The sequence below is a fragment of the Cupressus sempervirens genome, chromosome 3, assembly GCF_028749045.1.
Source record: "Cupressus sempervirens isolate cs-2001-9-10 chromosome 3, ASM2874904v1, whole genome shotgun sequence".
NCBI classification, from domain to species: domain Eukaryota; kingdom Viridiplantae; phylum Streptophyta; class Pinopsida; order Cupressales; family Cupressaceae; genus Cupressus; species Cupressus sempervirens.
In genome coordinates this window covers 420,392,987-420,412,182 of record NC_143120.1, presented here as the reverse complement: position 1 = coordinate 420,412,182, position 19,196 = coordinate 420,392,987, and the positions used below count along the sequence as shown (strand labels likewise).

General features: G+C 36.4%; 1 protein-coding gene across 3 annotated transcripts in view; it reads left to right on the top strand.

Annotated features, from left to right (window-relative positions):
• Window positions 1–19,196, top strand: part of LOC149566820 (YbaK/aminoacyl-tRNA synthetase-associated domain-containing protein) — a 48,785-nt gene that overhangs the window by 5,594 nt on the left and 23,995 nt on the right. For all 3 annotated transcript variants that reach the window (XM_089820142.1, XM_089820141.1, XM_089820140.1), the window contains exons 2-3: window positions 6,322–6,399; window positions 6,491–6,575. In XM_089820142.1, coding sequence (XP_089676268.1) covers window positions 6,322–6,399; window positions 6,491–6,575 — 163 coding nt within the window. The remainder of the gene's footprint in view (window positions 1–6,321; window positions 6,400–6,490; window positions 6,576–19,196) is intronic.

The window sequence follows — 19,196 nt, the reverse complement described above, 5'->3', positions numbered from 1 at the left end:
AAAGTGGTCTTGGCTTCTCTTGTGGCCTTAGATCTTTTACACTCCTCCAGGGCTTTAATGATAGTAAGAACAAGAGTATCCTTGTCCATGGAATGTTGTTTATTTGACTTGAGATGCTTTCCCTGAACCCTAGACAGCCGCAAGAGAGAGTCTCGGAAAATATTATGGTTTTCTTGTGTCATTAAAACTTTGCCGGTTGGAATCATCTTCCTCTTCTGTAAAGGTTTTGAGACAATATGTTGATCTTTAAAGTGAGTGGCTACCCTTATCAAGATGGGGTTATGGTCAGATTTTAGCTCCATGGGGCAATCCTCTATTTCAAAGTTAATTATCTTTGCAACATAGTCTTGCGAGCATATGACATAATCTACAATACTTTGTCCATTGTGCCTTTTGCATGCGATTCCACCTAGTTTAGGCCACTTTTCCATACCATTGCATATGACCATGTTATATAGGCAGCATAAGCCTAGTAATTCAGCCCCAAAATGATTAACCTTTCTCGTGCTATCCTGTGATGATCTTTCCCATTTTTGTGTCCCTTCTTCCTCTAGCCAAATTGGGTCTCTACTTTCTTGCAACTCTCCTTGAGATTGAGAGTTTGGTTGTTTGCTGTTCTAGCATTGAAATCACCGATTATCATTATTTCCCCTAGAGAGCTAAAGGCTGCTATGTCTTTTTTGAGTGCAGTGAACGGGTCTTCTCGATCCAATCTATGTTTTTTATACATTTTTGAGCTTTTTGGGGCGAATTAGCAGATAGCCACCATTGTAGAAATCTGATTGTCTGCTATTTTTATCCATATATATTGCTTGTTTACATCTTCTTTCTCTAAGTTTATAAATCTGCTCCAAGTTTCTTTAATTAGAACAGTGATGCCTCCATGCCCCTTACCATTTTCTATCTTCTCATTCCATAGTGATACCTTCATATATCCTTCAAAATCTGGAACCCTACATCCATCATGTTCATGGGTCTCGATAAGCATAATGATGTCATTATCTTTAGCTATTGGCCCTAACCCAGGTCCTCTTCTCCAAGGATAACCTTTACAGTTCCAGCTGACTATAGTTATATGTTCTTGGGTTGGCTTGAGTTCCTATTTATTGTGTGTGATTTTGTCATTGATTTGGGCTCTGCCATTTTGTAGCCACGCCCATTTGCCGTTTTCTCTTGCTGTTTTCACTTTTTCCCATTCCTTCTTTCTTCTTGCCGAGTTAAGGTGAGGTCATCATCAAGATATATGTGTGTGCTTTTGAGAAATTTCCTATTACTTAAGATGTTGTTTTTGTCCCCTATATTCCTCATTGTCACTCTACCATGTCTATCCTTGCCTCCTCTTATCCATTTTCTGATTCTCTATGCTTGTATGGTTGTTCCATGCCAATCTAATTGGTCTTTAAAGAAGTCTTTAACTAGATCTGTTGTGTTTTCCTATTCTCCATAGTCTCGTAGCCCTTTGATGACGATATTTGTTGCTTTCTCACTTCTTTTTTTTCCCTCTCTAATTTGCCTCCGAACTTGTTTTTCTATGTTGTCAATAGAATTGTCTGCTGGCCCTTTTACTATCTTAGCCCATGATCCTACTTCTTCGATTTGCTCTTTGAGTTGATTCTCCTTTATTTCCATATTGCCCATGGCATCTTTTATATTTTTCATTTATGGGTTTTTGTCTCCTTCCTTAGCCCCTCCTTCTCCTGCAATACTTGCTGCTGTCCTCTTTTCCCCTACTTCTTTCCTTAACAATATTAATTCATACTCTCCTTTTTCCTTATTAAATTGCAATTTTTGAATTTGTTCTCTAAGTGACTTGACCTCCATTGCTAGTTTCCAGTTATCTTCGGTGACTCTTTTGATTGTGATACTTTCTATTTGGCTCCTCTCTTCAAGCGCCCACACCCTCTCCTTCATAGCTACCAAGTTGTTCACAAAGATGTCTGGATACCACATCATGGGTGTCCTCGTGGGGCTGTAATTATTTGACAGCCCATCCTCCACTGTGTCTATTGCCTGAGAATTATCTGTCTTCCCTTTACCTTTGATATCATTAAACTGCTTAACTGTTTTAGAGATTTCAATCGGCCTCAAACTCTATTCCCTCGCCTTTGTACTATTTGGGACGTGTGGTATCGGTTTCGGAAGTAAAGCTGCGAGCTTCCCTCTTTTTGCATATTTAATCTTTCGTATCTTTCTCTGTCTGATGATTCTTTTATATTGTTTGGCATTCACGTAAATGTAGTTTCCTCTTGTAGGTGGTTCGTTGACTTGTGGAAAGCTCAAAATGTTTGTGGGTAGATTGCCATTTGTTCCTCCAAGACTGAACAAATTCATGTGTCCGCTTGTGGGTCCTGGAAGAATGAGGAAGTTCCCTTGATTCCAATTGATGATGCTGTTTTGTATTAAACTATTCTCGTGTGTCAGAACCATGCCTTTGTTACCAGAGATGTCGTTGTGTTCAGCAACCTCCCCCAAACTTGCTGTTCTGCTGTTACGAGTGCACTGACCATCTGATTCCCTACCACACTGTTACTGTCAGATCCTGTGTTGTGCCTGGTGAACCCATCTAGTTCTGAATGTGCCTCCCTTATCTTTGGTTGATCGATCGATGAGACTTGTGCAAGTATCTTCTCATCAGTCTGAAACCCTATTGGTGCTTTTGTGATTCCTTGGTTTATTCCTTTATTGAGAACCATGTCGTTATCACTGGTGTCTTATTATAGATTCGGTTGATATCTCGATGCCAATAAAATAAAAGGGTTTTATTACCGGTGATGCCCTGATGCTCTTGGTCGGCTTGTTTTTTCCTAATGCCCTGTTGCTGTCTGTGGGTCTGACTTGGTTTCTTGTTGCTTTCTAGTTCCCTGCATCTTCCCGCGTTGTTATTTCCTATGGCTTCCTTGTAGTTTCCTGCGACTTCCTTCTTGCTCATTACTCTTTTCGCTCGTGTGATGGGAAAAGCAGTTGTAGGTCCAGTATTAGTTATTGAGGATTCCAACAACAAAGAAACTGTAGATGACAATGTACCCATCAAGTAGGAGACAGAGAAATATTCTGATAATCGGGAAATTGAAGTCAATAAGATAGATCAAAAGAGGAAGAGGAAGCAGATTGAACAAGTATTAGACACCAAATTGGTAATTGTGGGAAATGAAAAGGTACACCAAATTCTTTTAAATCTTGGGTTACTCTTTTCCCCTTAAATATAGTTGAATCGGCCCATTCTGTCAACTAGAACAAACAAAACCAAGAGACCCTAATTTTTATAGAAAAGGGGAGGATGATACGAAGCATTTTCAGTCCCTCTCCATGCTCGGCAGGCTGGGAAGCTGTTCGGTGCTTTTATTTCATCAATTATTATAGTGACGGGCCACATTTGCCTCCCCCTACAAGGCTATTAACAAGTGCACCTTTTTTATCTTGCACATAATACATGCTTTGCAAAACAGATAAAGATGATGTAAGAACTCTTGAGATCCAAAGGTTCAAACAACTATAGACAACTTCAAATGTAAATCAAGGGTTATTAGGTGACCCAAGATGTCCATCAGATGAACTCAATGACAATTTTGTGATGGGCTATACTCCATATGAACTTGATTTTGACGAGCAATATTTTGTATAATGATACATTGGATGATGTCATGTGATGAACATAATCTAGAACTGTATATGGTGCAATAATACCCACTGGAAGTGAATATGTGCGTATTTTGCTCAAATGTTTCAAGGCTTAGGAGTTGCCAATTGAAGAAGAGCATAACATTACACAAGTGCACCATAAAATCCTTGAGGATGCAGATGCCAAGTCAACATTGAAGGGGCCAAGTCGATGTTCAATTGTCTCTATTGAGCAAGAATAAATCAACTATGTCAAAGAAGGCATCAATTGCAATGATGATTCAAGTTACTTTCTATGTTTGAAAGATTGTTTCAAGAATCTGCTCAAGACATAATAGAGGAAAGGTTTTTGATGGAGAAAAACAAATGCTATCAAACACAAGTAGCTTTGTGTCAATATATTATGCAAAGGAAGAGGAAATACAAATACTAGAAGATCATGTTTCCATTGGGTTGTGGTGCTAGAAGACAATTGTTATGCAATTGAAGATGATGGATTTGACCATTTTACTTGTGTTTCTTCCACGGGCCAATCCATTACATTGCCGCAATGCCTGTTTTTGAATTATACCCCTAGGATTTTTATCGACAGTGATTCGAAATGTTTACTGTCTACCTCGACTAGTTCATAAGTAAACAAAATTGTACATTACAAGACATAGAAATACAACAGCAAAACTCATTGCACATGTTTGGAAGATATATCTTTCATTACCAAGCAATATATTTGCAATTAGTGTATCACATCAAAGAGATAGGTAAATATCTCAGCTACAACCAACTTCAATATGAATAGTGTACCAGGTTGGTTAAGACTTCCAACCATCGTACTTGCCAACTACCAACCAACAAGTAGTTGGGGGCATTGAAAAGCATAACAATACTTATTTAACATTTTTTGGCAAAATTCAATCAAAAGATGTATCCAATGAGTTAATAAATGAGAACACAAAAGAAACAATCAGAGTTTAGATATTTATAAATGCAAAGTGGGTACAAAATCACATTCTCATGCAAAATGCTGATGTTGGGAAGCAAAATAGTAAATAGTTTCTATCAAACTAGAAGTAAATACATCATTACAATCACATCTTCCTCTTCCTAGCTCCACTAGCATAAAAGGGAGAGAGTCTACTCCTAGAAGAGGAACCTTGCACCAGACATGACTCTTCCTCCTCGCTCGGTATCCCTGCTAACTCGCTCTCCATCTTGGATTTATCTCCTTTTGCCTCTGGCATTGTTGTTGACTCCTCATTTGACTTCCTCATTGTCCTCCTCAGTGTCATCTAGTGTGAAATCCAATCCACCTCCTCCTTCTCCATGGCTTGCCTCTCCAAATCAGTGATGTCATCCTCTGAAAACAATGGACCTTGCTCTTGTGCCATCCAATCAGAATAAGGATCTCTGTCGTCCAAATCAAGTGGACCAAGAACTGCATCTTGTGCCTTTTTTATGCGCAACTTAAGATTATCTTGCACATAAACAAGGTCATTGAGGTGATTTTCAGTCAATTTGTTTCTCTTCTTTGTGTGGATGGACTCAAATAAGCTCCACTTGCTAGATTCAATAAAACTTGTCAAAAATAGTGTTGGATTGTCTACAAACGACTCAAAATCATTTCTAACTACTTAGGAATGAATTTGAATTCATTTACATGCAACAAAAAAAAAATGTTTTTAAAAACAATAATAACAATCTCAGCTAACCTATCTTGGAATGAGATTTTTCTTGCAAATCCGGTTGAAATTTACCTTAAATCAACTCAAATCTGCCTCTAATAGCTTGCAATCAGCTAGCGAGGGCTTTGGAAGCCTTTTTCCTCCTCTACTCCAAGTCCACAACGCTGCAAGTGCAAAGTAATTTAAAAAGAGAGTTTTTTTTGTGTTCAAGACCTGTTTTCATCGCACAAGAGATTTTTTGGGAAAAACATGCCGAGTTTTTGATAAAAAATTGGCACTTGGATCCTGCAAGTTTTTTTGGGAAAAGCTCGCTGAGCTAAAAAACTCGGCGATTATTTGGCGAGATGCTTTTGTTGACTAAGTAGACAAGTTTGATCAGAATCGCCTCTAGGGCCCTTCTTAAACAATTGATTTTTAGCCTGTGCAAAAAAAGCTGTTTTTATTCATCATTATTTTGACTCTTTTGAGGAGATGAGCAAATTTTGGAATATCTATTTTCAACTATTTATATATCAAATTAGATTATTCTAGAAGTTCTATCTACGCTATAGTAATCTTTACTAGCAGTTCAAATAAAGATTGCCTCAGTCTATATTCAATTTTTTCTAATAAAGCTTCCATTGCATACAATAAGGTTATTCGTGGCAGACAATTTAATTAGCTGTTTTATTTATTTTTTAGGCAACACATTGTAAAACCTTATATATAAGTGCTTTTGGCACCTAATTTAAGCATCAAGAGTTTAGCATTGCACAATAGAATTCAATTGTCTTATTCTGTATGCAATACACTGTAAAACCTTATAAATAAATAAATAAGTGCTTTTGGCACCTAATTTAAGCATCAAGAGTTCAGCATTACACAATAAAATTCAATTGTATATCTTGCTGCTCAGTTATTATTTGTGTCTTATGTGCTGTTATGAGTTGAATGTTGCTTGGTGTTTCGTGAAAGCATTATGAGTTGAGTGTTTGGTGGCTTCCTTTCAAAGCATTAATGGACACTAACTAGCTGCTTTTTATAGGTAAATACACAAGCTGACAAAAGCATTAAGGATTGTAGTGACCGCAACAACTCAAAGTATTATGTCATTGTTATACAGGTATCATACACCTTTTTCTACATTTGAGTATTATATATAAAGTCATCCTTGATTTTTAATAACAGACAGAGCCATGCTATATACTTTTCAGTACTCTGCTCGCCTGAATGCTGATAAAGTAAGGAATTTTGTATATTCTCTCAACAATGGGAAGATTCCAAAGAAGAGATTTAATAGTAAGTATTTTTGTATACTTTAGCAATGGTATTTGTTTACACAATTCTTGAAGAAGAGACTCTACAATAACATCATCAATATTTGCTATTCGTAGTATTTGTTACACACCTCAAGCTTTTTGGGCAAAGTTTGGAATTTTTGCAGGATCGGTCAAAGGATCAAAACTCAGAGCGTTAAGAATTTGAACAATATGAGTTAGATGAAAAAAAATCCCCGTCTAAGCTTTCTAGGGGGCCTCATACACCCGATTGGTGTTTTTGGTGGTGACTTAAATAACTTGATTTAACATGCATTTGTGTATTGTGAAATTCATTCATTGTGAAACTTATTTCATAATTTAAGTGAAGTAGTGCATAAACAAGTATAGTGTGTGTGGTGATAACATAAGTTTTGCAAAGCAGACCCAGCAACTTTGGAAAAAAAAAGCCAACAAATTCTAACACCAAACCAAAAAGGTGGGGGCCACCAAGGGCCCCCAACCATAAAAAGCTAGTTGAAACTATTTAAAATTTTGACTATACAATCCCTCCAGTGGTAAGCAATATATTTGCCTTTTCCAGTCACTCCATATACATTGAGTAGCTCTCAGGTGACTCCATTTTATCATTGTTTCAACCATATTTGGAAAACTCTCACTCGGCAACAACTCGCCAAGCCCCAAAATGTTTATTCGGGAAAAAATCGGCCAGTTTTCCAAAAAAACTCGGGAACCTAAAAAATCGCTTAAATTTAATTAAAAATACATTTTTTTTTCAAAATTCAACGAAAAAGTGCATGTAATGAGTTAGTTAAAAAGAACACAAAAGAAACAAGTAGGTTTAGATATATTTAAATGCATAGTGGGTAAAAAATCCCATTCTCATGGGGAATGCTGATGGCAGGAAGCAAAATAATAAATAGTTTGTGTCAAACTAGAAGTAAATACATCATTACAATTACATCTTTCTCTTCCCAACTTTACTAGCATATTGTAATTCTCTATCTTTTAAAAAAAACTAATAAAAAAATGTGACTCTCTGATTTTTTGCTAAAACTCGATGATTAATTGACATTTTTTTCACAAAAATTTGACAATTTTTTCGCTAGCCAAGTCGCGATTAAATTTGGGGAAAACTCGCCAGTTAGAAAAACTTGGCGATTAGTAGAAACTTGCCGATTTTTGGCGATTATGCCAACTATGGTTTTAACTATAGTTCAACTTATCGCTATTGGCAATTTATTGTCGAGGGCAAAAAAAAACCGGCAAATATCGGAGATAAGTCGAGAACTTCTCGGGATTTTAAAAAATTATTTAAATTTAATTTGAAATGCATTTTTGCTACAGAGTTCAATAAGGACATTCATCCAATGAGTTAGTAAATGAGTAAACTAATCAAACAAGCTGATCAAGGTATATATAAATGTAAATAGGATACAACATCGCATCCTCATGTGGAATGCTGATGGCTCGTGGCCATAGTCTGAACTATAAAGGAATCAAATTGTTTTTGTAAAACTATAAGAAAATACACGTGTCAAGTACAATATCAAAGTAGGTTACATCTTCCTCTTCCCCTTCCCAACAACTCTAGTAAAAAGTACAGGAGTCTAGCCCTAGAAGTCTGCTACGAGTGTGGCTGTGACTGGACCTCCATCCTGGACGTACATGGTATTGACATTGGCAATGCCTTCTCATTATCTGCATCCTCCTCACTTTCAGTGCCCTCATCCTCCTCATTAGTGTCATCCAATCTTGTTGAGAATCCACCCTCCTCTATAGCCTGCCTCTCCAAATCATAGATGTCATTGTCCGAACAATGGAGGTGGCTCTTGTGATGTCCAATCATAATAGGGATCTATGTCATTCAAATCAAATGGACCAGCTGCTGCTAACTCTACATTTTTTATTTCCAATCAAGGGTTATAATGCACATAAACAAGGTCATTGAGGCGTTTATGTGCTAACTTGTACCTCTTCTTTGTGTAAATGACCTTGAATAAGCTCCAATTATGCTCACAACTAGATGAGCTACATGGCTGTAATAAGATGCAAAGGACAAGTTTTTGCAGATTTTGAACATTTCCACCCCAATTTCGCCACCAAGCATTTGCAAAATAAATAGTAAAGAGTTAGAAAGCAAGGTGAAAACATATTTTAGTAACTTAGTTTTTATCTACTTATCATGCATGCAAAAGACACAAAAAAATCCAAATATTGCAAGTGGGGTTTGAGTGTTTTATCCCCTTTCTTACCAAGTTTGAGGAGAATAGCTTTCCCATTGCATTCTAATACACTTCCATCTCAGCCACAATGAGGTCTCTCACCTCAACCTCAGGTACCACCCTTTGCATGCAATTAATGAAGCCCTCCATGACCTCTTAATTAGGATCCCCATAGGATAGGAGAGAAGTGAAAACATGGGTTGAGGAAGTACCCTGCTGTATGAATGGGTTGGTGGAGCTGATTGTTCCATCTCATATCTATAATTTCCCATATGGGGTCAAATTTTAGGCTGTCCACCTTGTAGTAATTAATTACAGCCTCTTTGGCCCTATCCATGGCCTCCATAAAGATACCCCATTGGGGTTTGTTGCCCATCTATCAAATAGAAAACTTTAACCAAGGACTGCATCGCCTACAATTGAAAAGTAGAAAAAGATTATCATTAATCAGAGACTAGAGCTACAAATTAATAATCAAATACTTGATTATTGAATACAACAAAATTAAATATTCAACTTTTGAAGTTTCCAAATTACCTTCACAATTTCTGTAGTACCATTAAAAAAGTGGTCGTCAATGACGATGGATTGAACACTCTGTCCATTAGGCTTCTTTGAATAGCTTGAGTCTAGCCATTGTTGACTCACAAACAATTGCTTCAAAGAATTCAAAGAACTAATAACACTTTGCAACATTAAGAAAATTGTTGCAAACTTGGTGGTAGTAGGTCTAACCAACTCCTTCCCATGGGCGAATTCTCTCATCCAGTGGAGAACCCAAGGGTGATTGTAAATATATTTTGTTACTCTTCTTGCATCCTCTACAACTGGTCCACCCAATCCAATTTTCCTATATCCTCCAAAAGAAGGCCAAGGACATGTGCTGCACGAGGAGACCAAAAAGTGTGCTATACTTATCTTGGAGGATCCTACATGCTGCCATATATGCCACTGCATTATCGGTTATTATTTGCACCACATTAGCAACCCCCACATATGCCACTGCATTATCAGTTATGATCTGCACCACATTAGCAACCCCCACCTCCATAACAACTTGCTCTAACATTAGAGCCAAAGTTTTAGTTTTCTTTATCTTGTTCGAGGCATCCAAGGATTTCAAAAAGACCTCTTGATCCTTGCAAGCAACCAAAAAATTGAGGATGGCATGGTTTCTTCCATCCATCCATCCATTTGAAAGTATAGTGCAGCTAGATTGCTTCCGTTGTAATCTTTGGTCTTTTACCATATCTTTGGCCCTAGAAACAACATCTTTGAGCAACCTACAAACACGAAATAAGATTAACATTAAGTACACAATTTTGATTAAAAAAACTTATATTAAACAAAAATAAGTAAATTGTAAATTTGTAAAACATTTAAAAATTAAAACAAGTGAACTAATTGCCCACTCAAGTCTTTAGGAGTAGACGCCTTGTAGCCCTTTTTCGCCACAACAATTCCTGTCACAAAATTCAGCCAACAGGGACTAGGTGCAACATTGAACATGATGTCAAAAAACCAAAAATTGACACATTGAATGTCAACTTGCCGTTGCATATTGTTGTTCCACCCGATACACTCTAGTGAGGCACAAACCATTGCCCTTCTTCTCCTCATTAATTCAATATGAGCATAGCGCCTAATTGGTGGAGCTCCCCTAACTAACTTTCTCAATCAATACATCCAGCTTGCTTGGACCAGCAAGGAGAGCTAGCAGATAGAAAGGTTAGGCCAACAACCTTAATAGTTTATTTGGCTTGCTTGCCTAGAGAGACTAGAACTTTCCATTCCCGGTTACTTGGTGGTTCTTTGGTCAGCTCACCTTATGGCCTATGTTCTAGCAAAGGTCGAGTGTCAACTCCATTGATTGTGCTCTAGGAGTGTTTCTGTGCACAAGAAACCATCTATTGAAGATGTGTGTGGTGATGGCCTACTAGAACCAACAGAAGTGGATGCCATGGGGATGGTTGATTTACGGATCTGTGGGCCACACTGATAGCTCCCTACACCCTTAAGCGCTTCTTCATCAAGGTTGGTTGGGATACCTAACCCACAACCCACATTATTTCATTATGAAATGCCCATTGTTTTAGCAAAAAACTAGATTCTGAACTAATGATAGTGATTGTAAAATAATAAATGATTCTAAAAAAGGAGATAGTGTAAGTCTTGAGATATCTTGCGATCCATAAATTGCTGCTCTCATGGTCAATTTTGCCCTTCCTTTTACAACCTTTTTCTCTTTTTGGGCAGAGAGCAAGACACTCATCTCTCTTTGTATTTCATTTGTGCTGAATTGACAAACCCTTGTGTCCTCCTTTAATATCTCTCCAAGGTGGAATTTCAAATGAGATATGCCTCCACTAATAACTTTTTCACATTTTATGGATATCACAGTGTTATAGCCGGGTCCTTCAAAAGCATATGCCCATGCCTTGTCTCTAGCCCCTTTAGGGTGCGTTACTACATGCCCTAATGGACATGCATCTATTGGGGCATCGACAAACCCAATTGTAGAGGCATCCCTATTTGCCATTTTGATGAAGAATCAACCTACACGTCACATACAAAATGAGGGCACAAATTTAGAAATTTGATAAAGAAGTTTAGAAACAAACTAAGTTAGCTTAAAGCTTTAGATAAGTTTAAACATAATTGAAACTTGAACGGAAAAAACAAAAGAAGTGTTAGGCTATGAATTTTTCTATGTACCTCGAGGATGCATCCCCGCCCGAAAAGCCAAGGTTTTCAAGATGGGACGCGCTCGGGACGGGGGGATGGGTATGGCACGTCCCTCCGCCGTCCCCAATTAGGCAAAAAATGCAGGGGATGTCCTTGATACTTGGGAACTTTTGGGAGAAAAAAGGGGATGGCTGGCCCTCCCCGGTACGGAAAGGGGACGTCTAGAAGTCCCCTAACCGTACTGGAGATGATTGGTTTTTTGTGAAGCTTAAAAAAAAATTTAAAGAAAAAACTTTATTTTGTTTGTCGCTACTTGGTCATCTAGTGGGCTCCACTCCTCCAAATGCTTTGAAAGGTCAAAAAAGAGCACATTATGGCTGTTTGTCATTTGTTTAGTTTTGCCTGTGAAGTTGGAGTGTGTTGCAATTGGCTGTGGTTTTCATTTTGCAAGAAGAGGAGGTGATTTTTTTTGCTTCCAAGAGCTTGAGCAGTAGTCTGCTTCATTTTTCTATAGTTTGTTTTCTATGTTGAACTTGAACACGATGATGAAACTTTATGGCAGCCCTCTAGCCTTTGTGCATGTTTAGATTTCCAGATTTTTATGATATTGTTCACTGCTAAATTTATATTTAAATATTTTTGTTCACATATTGACATGCATATTGACAATTAAGTACTGAAACTAGTTATTATTTCCTAGATGGCATTCAAATGGTGTATGTTAAGGTTCTATAATGTTTAAGCGTGTACAAATTTTGTGCTTAGTTTCATATGAATGACATGTATATTTGCAAATTTCAGGGTATAGTTTAAAATTTCCCTATATATATAGTCATCCCCATTTGCCGTCCCCCCTTGTCCCCAAAATCGCCAAAAAAGTTTGCCCTCTCGGAAACCCGTCCTGCCATCCCCCTGCTGTTCCCGTCCTAGAAACTCGGGGGAACATGGGAATTTTTTGAAGAAAAAGACGGAATTTTTGAGAAAACTAAGGAAAATTTGCTAGAAATTGGTTTTAGATCATATTCATTACCTTTTAAAAGGAGTTAGAGTAGATTGGAAATGGTATGAGAGAGTTTGTGTAAACTTGGATGCATTGAATGCAAGAAAAAATGGTTTTAAAACAAAAGAGAAAGAATCTTGAAAACTTACTTGTGAATCTGAATTTGCTTGAAAAATCTTTTCAAATCCGCTCCAAATCCCCAACAAAAATGCTGGTCTTTCTCCTCCCAAACATTTATACCCTGTCCAAAATCACTCTGCCAAAGAAAAAAACCAAATACGATTGCTTGCTGGCCATCAGCTGTTTTTACTAGTGCAGCGATATTTTTGGTGGATTCTGTGAGAAGTTTGTAAGTTATCGCCGAAAAGTTTTAAACATATCTGCAATATTTTGCAGGTTTTCAACGATAAATGTCAGGCGATATCTTGACGTAGATTATCACCCAGCACAAGTTCTTGCGAGAAGTAACTTCTCGTTGAGATATCGGTGATAAGTCGATCTATGGTTTCGATCCTGATCAAACCCTTCACTTTGAAAAGATATTAATTGCATGTTGAAAGTTCAGATTCCTAGAAAAAAGCTTGAAACTGGAGATGTGTTGGAAGGTGTGAATTGGACATAACATGAGCTAATGACATCATAATCATTCACATTATCATTAGGAATTTTAAAGTGTCATCGCATTTAAAATAAAATTTCTTATTTATCAATTGAAAAATCTCATTTTCTCCGTGTTTTACCTAGCATTCAAGACATCATATCTTATACCTGTAATGTTGACTAGGAGAAGTAGTACCATGTCAACCTCATGAAATGACATTATGGAGCATAAACTTACATTGATTGGGCTTTATTGACAATTGTCCTGGTAACATTTAATGTACATTGGGAATTACTCTGGCAGAAAGGGACATGCCTGTAATGTTGACTGGGACAAGAAGTACCATGCCAACCTCATGAAATGACATCAATGGAGCATAAACTTACATTGATTGGGCTGTATTGACAATTGTCCTGGTAACATTTAATGTACATTGGGAATCACTATGGAAGAAAGGGATATGGATCTTGAACTGAGGACGATTTTGTATTGTTGATGTCAACAGAGAGACCTGGAACATTAGCAAGTGGCCTAGCGTTAACTTTGACTTCTGTTTTAAAGATCATAAGAAATGATGGGAGATGATTGAACTACTTAAAGGTATCAACTTTATGATTCCTTCTTATAAGTCATCACTATGTATAGGTCAATGCTTAGTAAGTTGTTTCTTGTTGGTGCCAAGAGCTGGTCACTCATAGATGCCTATAAGCTTTTCCCCAAAGAGCGACACCTATAAGTCATTTGACGGGAATGTGCATCTGGTAGTTTGTCATTTTGTCTTTATTAATGCTATGGGGATGTTTGTTTAGCCATTTGTTGGTTGATGGCTGTAATTTGTCCTTGGAGTGTTTCTTTTTATTCTTCTAAGTTACTCCCCATGATTAGTTGGACTATATATAATTGTATATGAGATATAATTTATATATGTCTGTTCATCATATATGAGATATAAGGTTATTGTTATATGAGAGAAATTAATATTCTATATATATATATATATATATATATATATATATATACACACACACACCAATTTTTTATTATATTAATTATCTAGTTAATGAATAGACATGTCCCATGAAGGGACATGTCTCTTCATGGCTTATTCTCATTATAAATAGGAGATCGCTGCCATTTGGAACAGACATACCAGACATTATGGCAGTATTATTACATTTGCAGCGGTCCGGAAAACCTAACATGGTATCAAAGCCAGGTTCTCTTTTGCCTATGAGGTCTGAGAAATATTCTGCAGATTTTTAAATATTTATATTACATCTTCTATGTGAATCTGGCGTAAAAAATTTGAATATAGCAATATTAATTTGACAGTATGGCTAATGTTCGACATGAGATTTTGAATGTCAAATAGTTAATATGGTCAACATTATATTAAGCCCAATATCGAAGGTTTATTGATTCTAATGTCTGGAGGAATATTATGTGCTGGCCGTGGTAATCTATTGGATTAACAGTGTCAATTTGATACTTGCAACATATAGTATTTGTGGTTCAAGTTGAGGATTGTGCATTCCCGTGAGAAGCTTGCAGCACAAAATTCTCAGGATTCATATTATCAAATGTTTTGGACTTTCTTGTAATGTTATTGGTGCCTCACTTAGGGCTTCCAAGAAAGGGATTATACCATGATTGGCATGTGTTCTGATGTCTGGATATATTCTTGGCTGAATTTCTTTGTTTTGTGCACTGAGAGTTATCTTCTGATTTGAATTTGTGACCAAAACCAAAGATGATCAAATGCAACAATTGTCTGGTAATACTATCACAATGAGCTTAATATGGGATGAGTTTGTTGTTGGCACATTATGATTGCATTGCTCCACCAAGTCATAATATTTAAGAAGAAATGGTTTGATTGGTTCATGTCTTTGCCACGAGAGCTAAGTGTTGGGAGTTATTAATTTCGTTATTGGAGAAGGAACAAATATTGCCAATAAGCATTAATGTTCTTGTATTTAAAACTTTGTGGTAAAGCTCTATTCAAATGTATTGAACGTGTAATGGTTATGGATTTACACAAATGGGATATGTGACAGACCATAGTCCCGAGGAAAATATTAATGATCGAACCACTCCTATTTTATAAAGTCTTGAAAAACTTCAAATGTGGGAGATTTAAAATAGAGGTTCAGTGAGAACAATAGATAAGGCCAATGATTACCAATATGAATGTCAGATTCAAACTTATTCTCGCCTAATGCATTCTAACAACACCACTAACGACTGCTGGAGTGAATTGTTGATAGGGAACTTGGCATTAGATTGCACTCGACTGTGAAATAACGAAATTGATAACCAATGCATTTGTTTTCTCTTGCACCTTATATCCATGCATATTTCAACCTTTACCATATAAAGATTCATATTGAGTAGATAAATATAGATGTCATTGTTATACGTTGCAATATACATAGACAAATAATCACAGAGGAACTCACATGGATTGGACGAAAGCTATGTCACAGAGAGATACAATTAGATTAACATATTAATCAAACTAAAGACCATCACCTGTTATGAGGGGATACAAAATAAGCAACATATATATTATAATTCGTTTGGGCAGCCCAAGAAACAAACATATTTCACTTCTAAAGATTGTGTGAAATGTTGTTACTAGTGATACAAGCATTCATTGGTCTCATAACATATTTATTTGAATCACAAACATTAATATATCTGGCTGTAATCAAGTTTTCAGATTTGGAGGAAGAACAACTTCTCTCAGGATCCTGCAGATGAACATATCATCTGGATTATGATTTGAAGGCTCCATAGCGTTGAAAGGAAACCATTGAAGGCACTAGAGAATATAGCTTGGTGCAAGGATCATATTCATTCCTAAAATCCATTTTTATAGGTGTGGGGCTCAAGCTTATTTAGAGGCTATCTGGATAAACCATTGTTATGGCCATATGATCATTCACACTTCAGCAAAGACAAATATCCCACACTCCTAGATAATATATGTAAGGTAGTACATTGCAGAGATGGACCTGATGGAGCCTAAAATTTGTGTCTCCATTTGTGAAACAATGTTGAGGTATTTTGTCATTGGTAATTTTCGCAAAGTATAAGTATTAGAAGTACCAACTGATAGAGCAATTTTGAAGTAAATATATGAAAACCTTGTGGACAAATTTATAAAGAGATTATAATCACTGTCGTAGCATGGTTGATGTTATGGTTATAACTGATTATATAAGCAGATTTATAGTGCTAGAGGATTGAAGTAGAACTATGCAAGCAACTACAGCAGGGAGATATTTTTTAACTATTTCATCATTATGCCAGATTTAATGAGGGATGAGTGAGCAGTGTATTCAGTTTATGAAGGATGCTCCTACTACACATGTGGCTATTCAGATTCTGTTATTACTCAGAATTTGTGTCGAATCTTGAAGACAGGACATATGTTAAACTTGGATAAGCCTTGGTAAAGCATGTGAAGTCTGGAAGTGACTAATGTATTTTCTGGTATATTTATGAGAAAGACACCAGACTATTTGTTCTGCTTGGCATTGATTGGGCATCAGACCATTCATAATTTGCATTTGTTGTATGAAGCCATGTACGAGATGAAGCATTTAAAATACATGGAACAAATGTGAGATCCTTGTTATGTGAATGACATAGCATTCAAAATAACTTGCACATGAGAGATATATTTCCAGAATTGGAAGGTGTTATATTCTTTTTACTTTTAATTCTTCAAACGAAAATTACAGGGGTATTCCATGCAGAGCAGCAGAACTGAAAGTTTACATCATTAATTGTATCCACGGGAAGTGGCTTTAATGAGCACAATGATAATCATTTCATAGATTTGGGAGTCTCGTCAAATTCTGGAAGCATTTGAAGCATATTCTTGGAATTCTAAGCAGCAGTCAATATATTTGCATATTGATATATTGAAAAGGCACAGCTATCTTCAACAGAGATGTAGAAGATGTATTCATTAAATTCTGCAATAAGATAAATAATGTGATGTTTTCAATAGACTTGGCTGAAATGGTTCGCTGAATAACATCACACAAAGTGACATATATCAAACACAACACGTCACATTCGTAGCACATAAAGGAGTCTTCAGATATTATGAGTACAATAGAGAAAAGTTATTATCCAAGACCAAGTCCGATAGAGTTTTCTTTGATTCCTTAGAGAACTGAACTGGAAGTTATGTTTCTGTGGTTTTTGTATTATTTCTAATACTTCTTTAAATTTGTTGCATGTAGGTATGAATGAACACATGCAGATGAGGAGTGGAAGATTTTTTAGAGACCCTTGAATATGGAGTTGAATGATGGAAACATAATGAACACAAGGTTTTGACTATGAACCAAGAGCAGCGATGTTAGAGTCCAGATGTTGAAGCTCGAAGACAACACCCGTTCCATGAATGAAGGTTCGAATAAGAAGAATATACAAAGCTCCACACTGTCCAGAAAGACATGCCAGTGAAAAAAGACAAATATATATGCTGTCAGATGTGTTGCAGAAGTCTGGAGAATATATACGGGAGGATGGTGATCTTCATCTAGAGGATTTAATCGTCTGTTAAAGAGAACAATATCCCATGGAACTAGAATTATTGATTAACACATCTAGTAAAGATGATGCCTAGCGGAGGAAGTACCCATGGAGGTGGAAGATGTATGTGTATGCTTCTTTGTTCGGAGATGCTCATGGAGGATATGTTGAGCGAACTCTGCCACCGCTCAAAAGCATAAAATACAAAATCATGAGATTATCGATAAAATTATATTAAAACCTCATGTTTATTATGGTTAGTTTTTTGTTATGAAGAGAGGCGATGCTTGGAGAGGCATTTGACACCCCTTGCTAGTGTATAAATATGAGATGTAAGAAGCAATAGAGATAATTCATATTCATATTAAATTTTTAGATATCTTATCCACTTTGATATATTTTATTTTTTCATTGGTAAAGAAATGATTTTTTGAACTAAGCCTGTGGATTGTGGATTATCGAATAATTTTATATGCGATTATGGAGTCAAACTGCATTGGATGGATCATCCGTGAGGAGTGTCTCCAGTGCAATTTTATTTCCAGCATGATCAGTAAGAAATATTTATTTTATTTTATTTCCATGATAAGTGGACAGGATCAATTGTAGCATTTTAAAATCAAACATCACAGATATTGAGAAATATTTAATTGTTTCCGAATTTGTGTCTGGTTTGTCTCCCAACCACAGGAGTTAAAGTACATTCTAGACTATTTTAAAATTGTGTCCATATATTTGATCTGTCACATCGTGATTACTAAATTGTTTATAATTAATTTGCATAGAATTTTATAAAGTTGTATGTTTTAAACTTATAATACTAACTCTATCGCCCTTTGGCACTGGTCTTTATATTTTCCATTATTCGTAATCCATATGCTGGCAATTATTTCATATCTTTTCTTTGAAGAGTTAATATATTCATTTGTTGTATTAATCTATACTTATTCTTATTTTAAAAACATTCATATAGTCATTTACTTTTATTCTTAATTTGTACTTTGCAAATTTGGAGTTTTCTATAATTCTTGCCATTTGGAAAACTTTCATTGTATTTATGTTCTAACCAATCTGCTTTAAGCATCTTGGATTTAAGGGTGTTGTCTAGGATCAGGTACACTCACCTTGGTTTTGCAGAGCCAGTAGCATAGGGGATTTGGATTGCATTGATTAATCCCGTCAAGTTGGCCATAACCGGTTGGATATCCCAACATTGAGTTGGCAAGACTCGTAGGATTCCAATTTGCGGTTTTAGGAACCAACAGGACCCTCATTGGAGCAACTTGTATCAAGGATGTTGATGTGCAAATAACTATTTATTATCCTTGAGTAGCACATTTATCTACTCATTGTAGTCTCTCTCTTATTTGTATTTCTATACGTAGTCTAAAGAGTCATTTGCCTTGAGCTTTTTCTTTGTCTCTTAGGTCGTTCTTGTAGGAGAAGAAGGTTGTTGATACATTACACATGTTATCAAATATTGTGCAAAATGCAATCTTATGACAATGGCTCCAAAGAAGTTTTGATCTAGAATTCATTAGTGATCTGATGACCACACTAGATAAAGTGAGGCTCTTG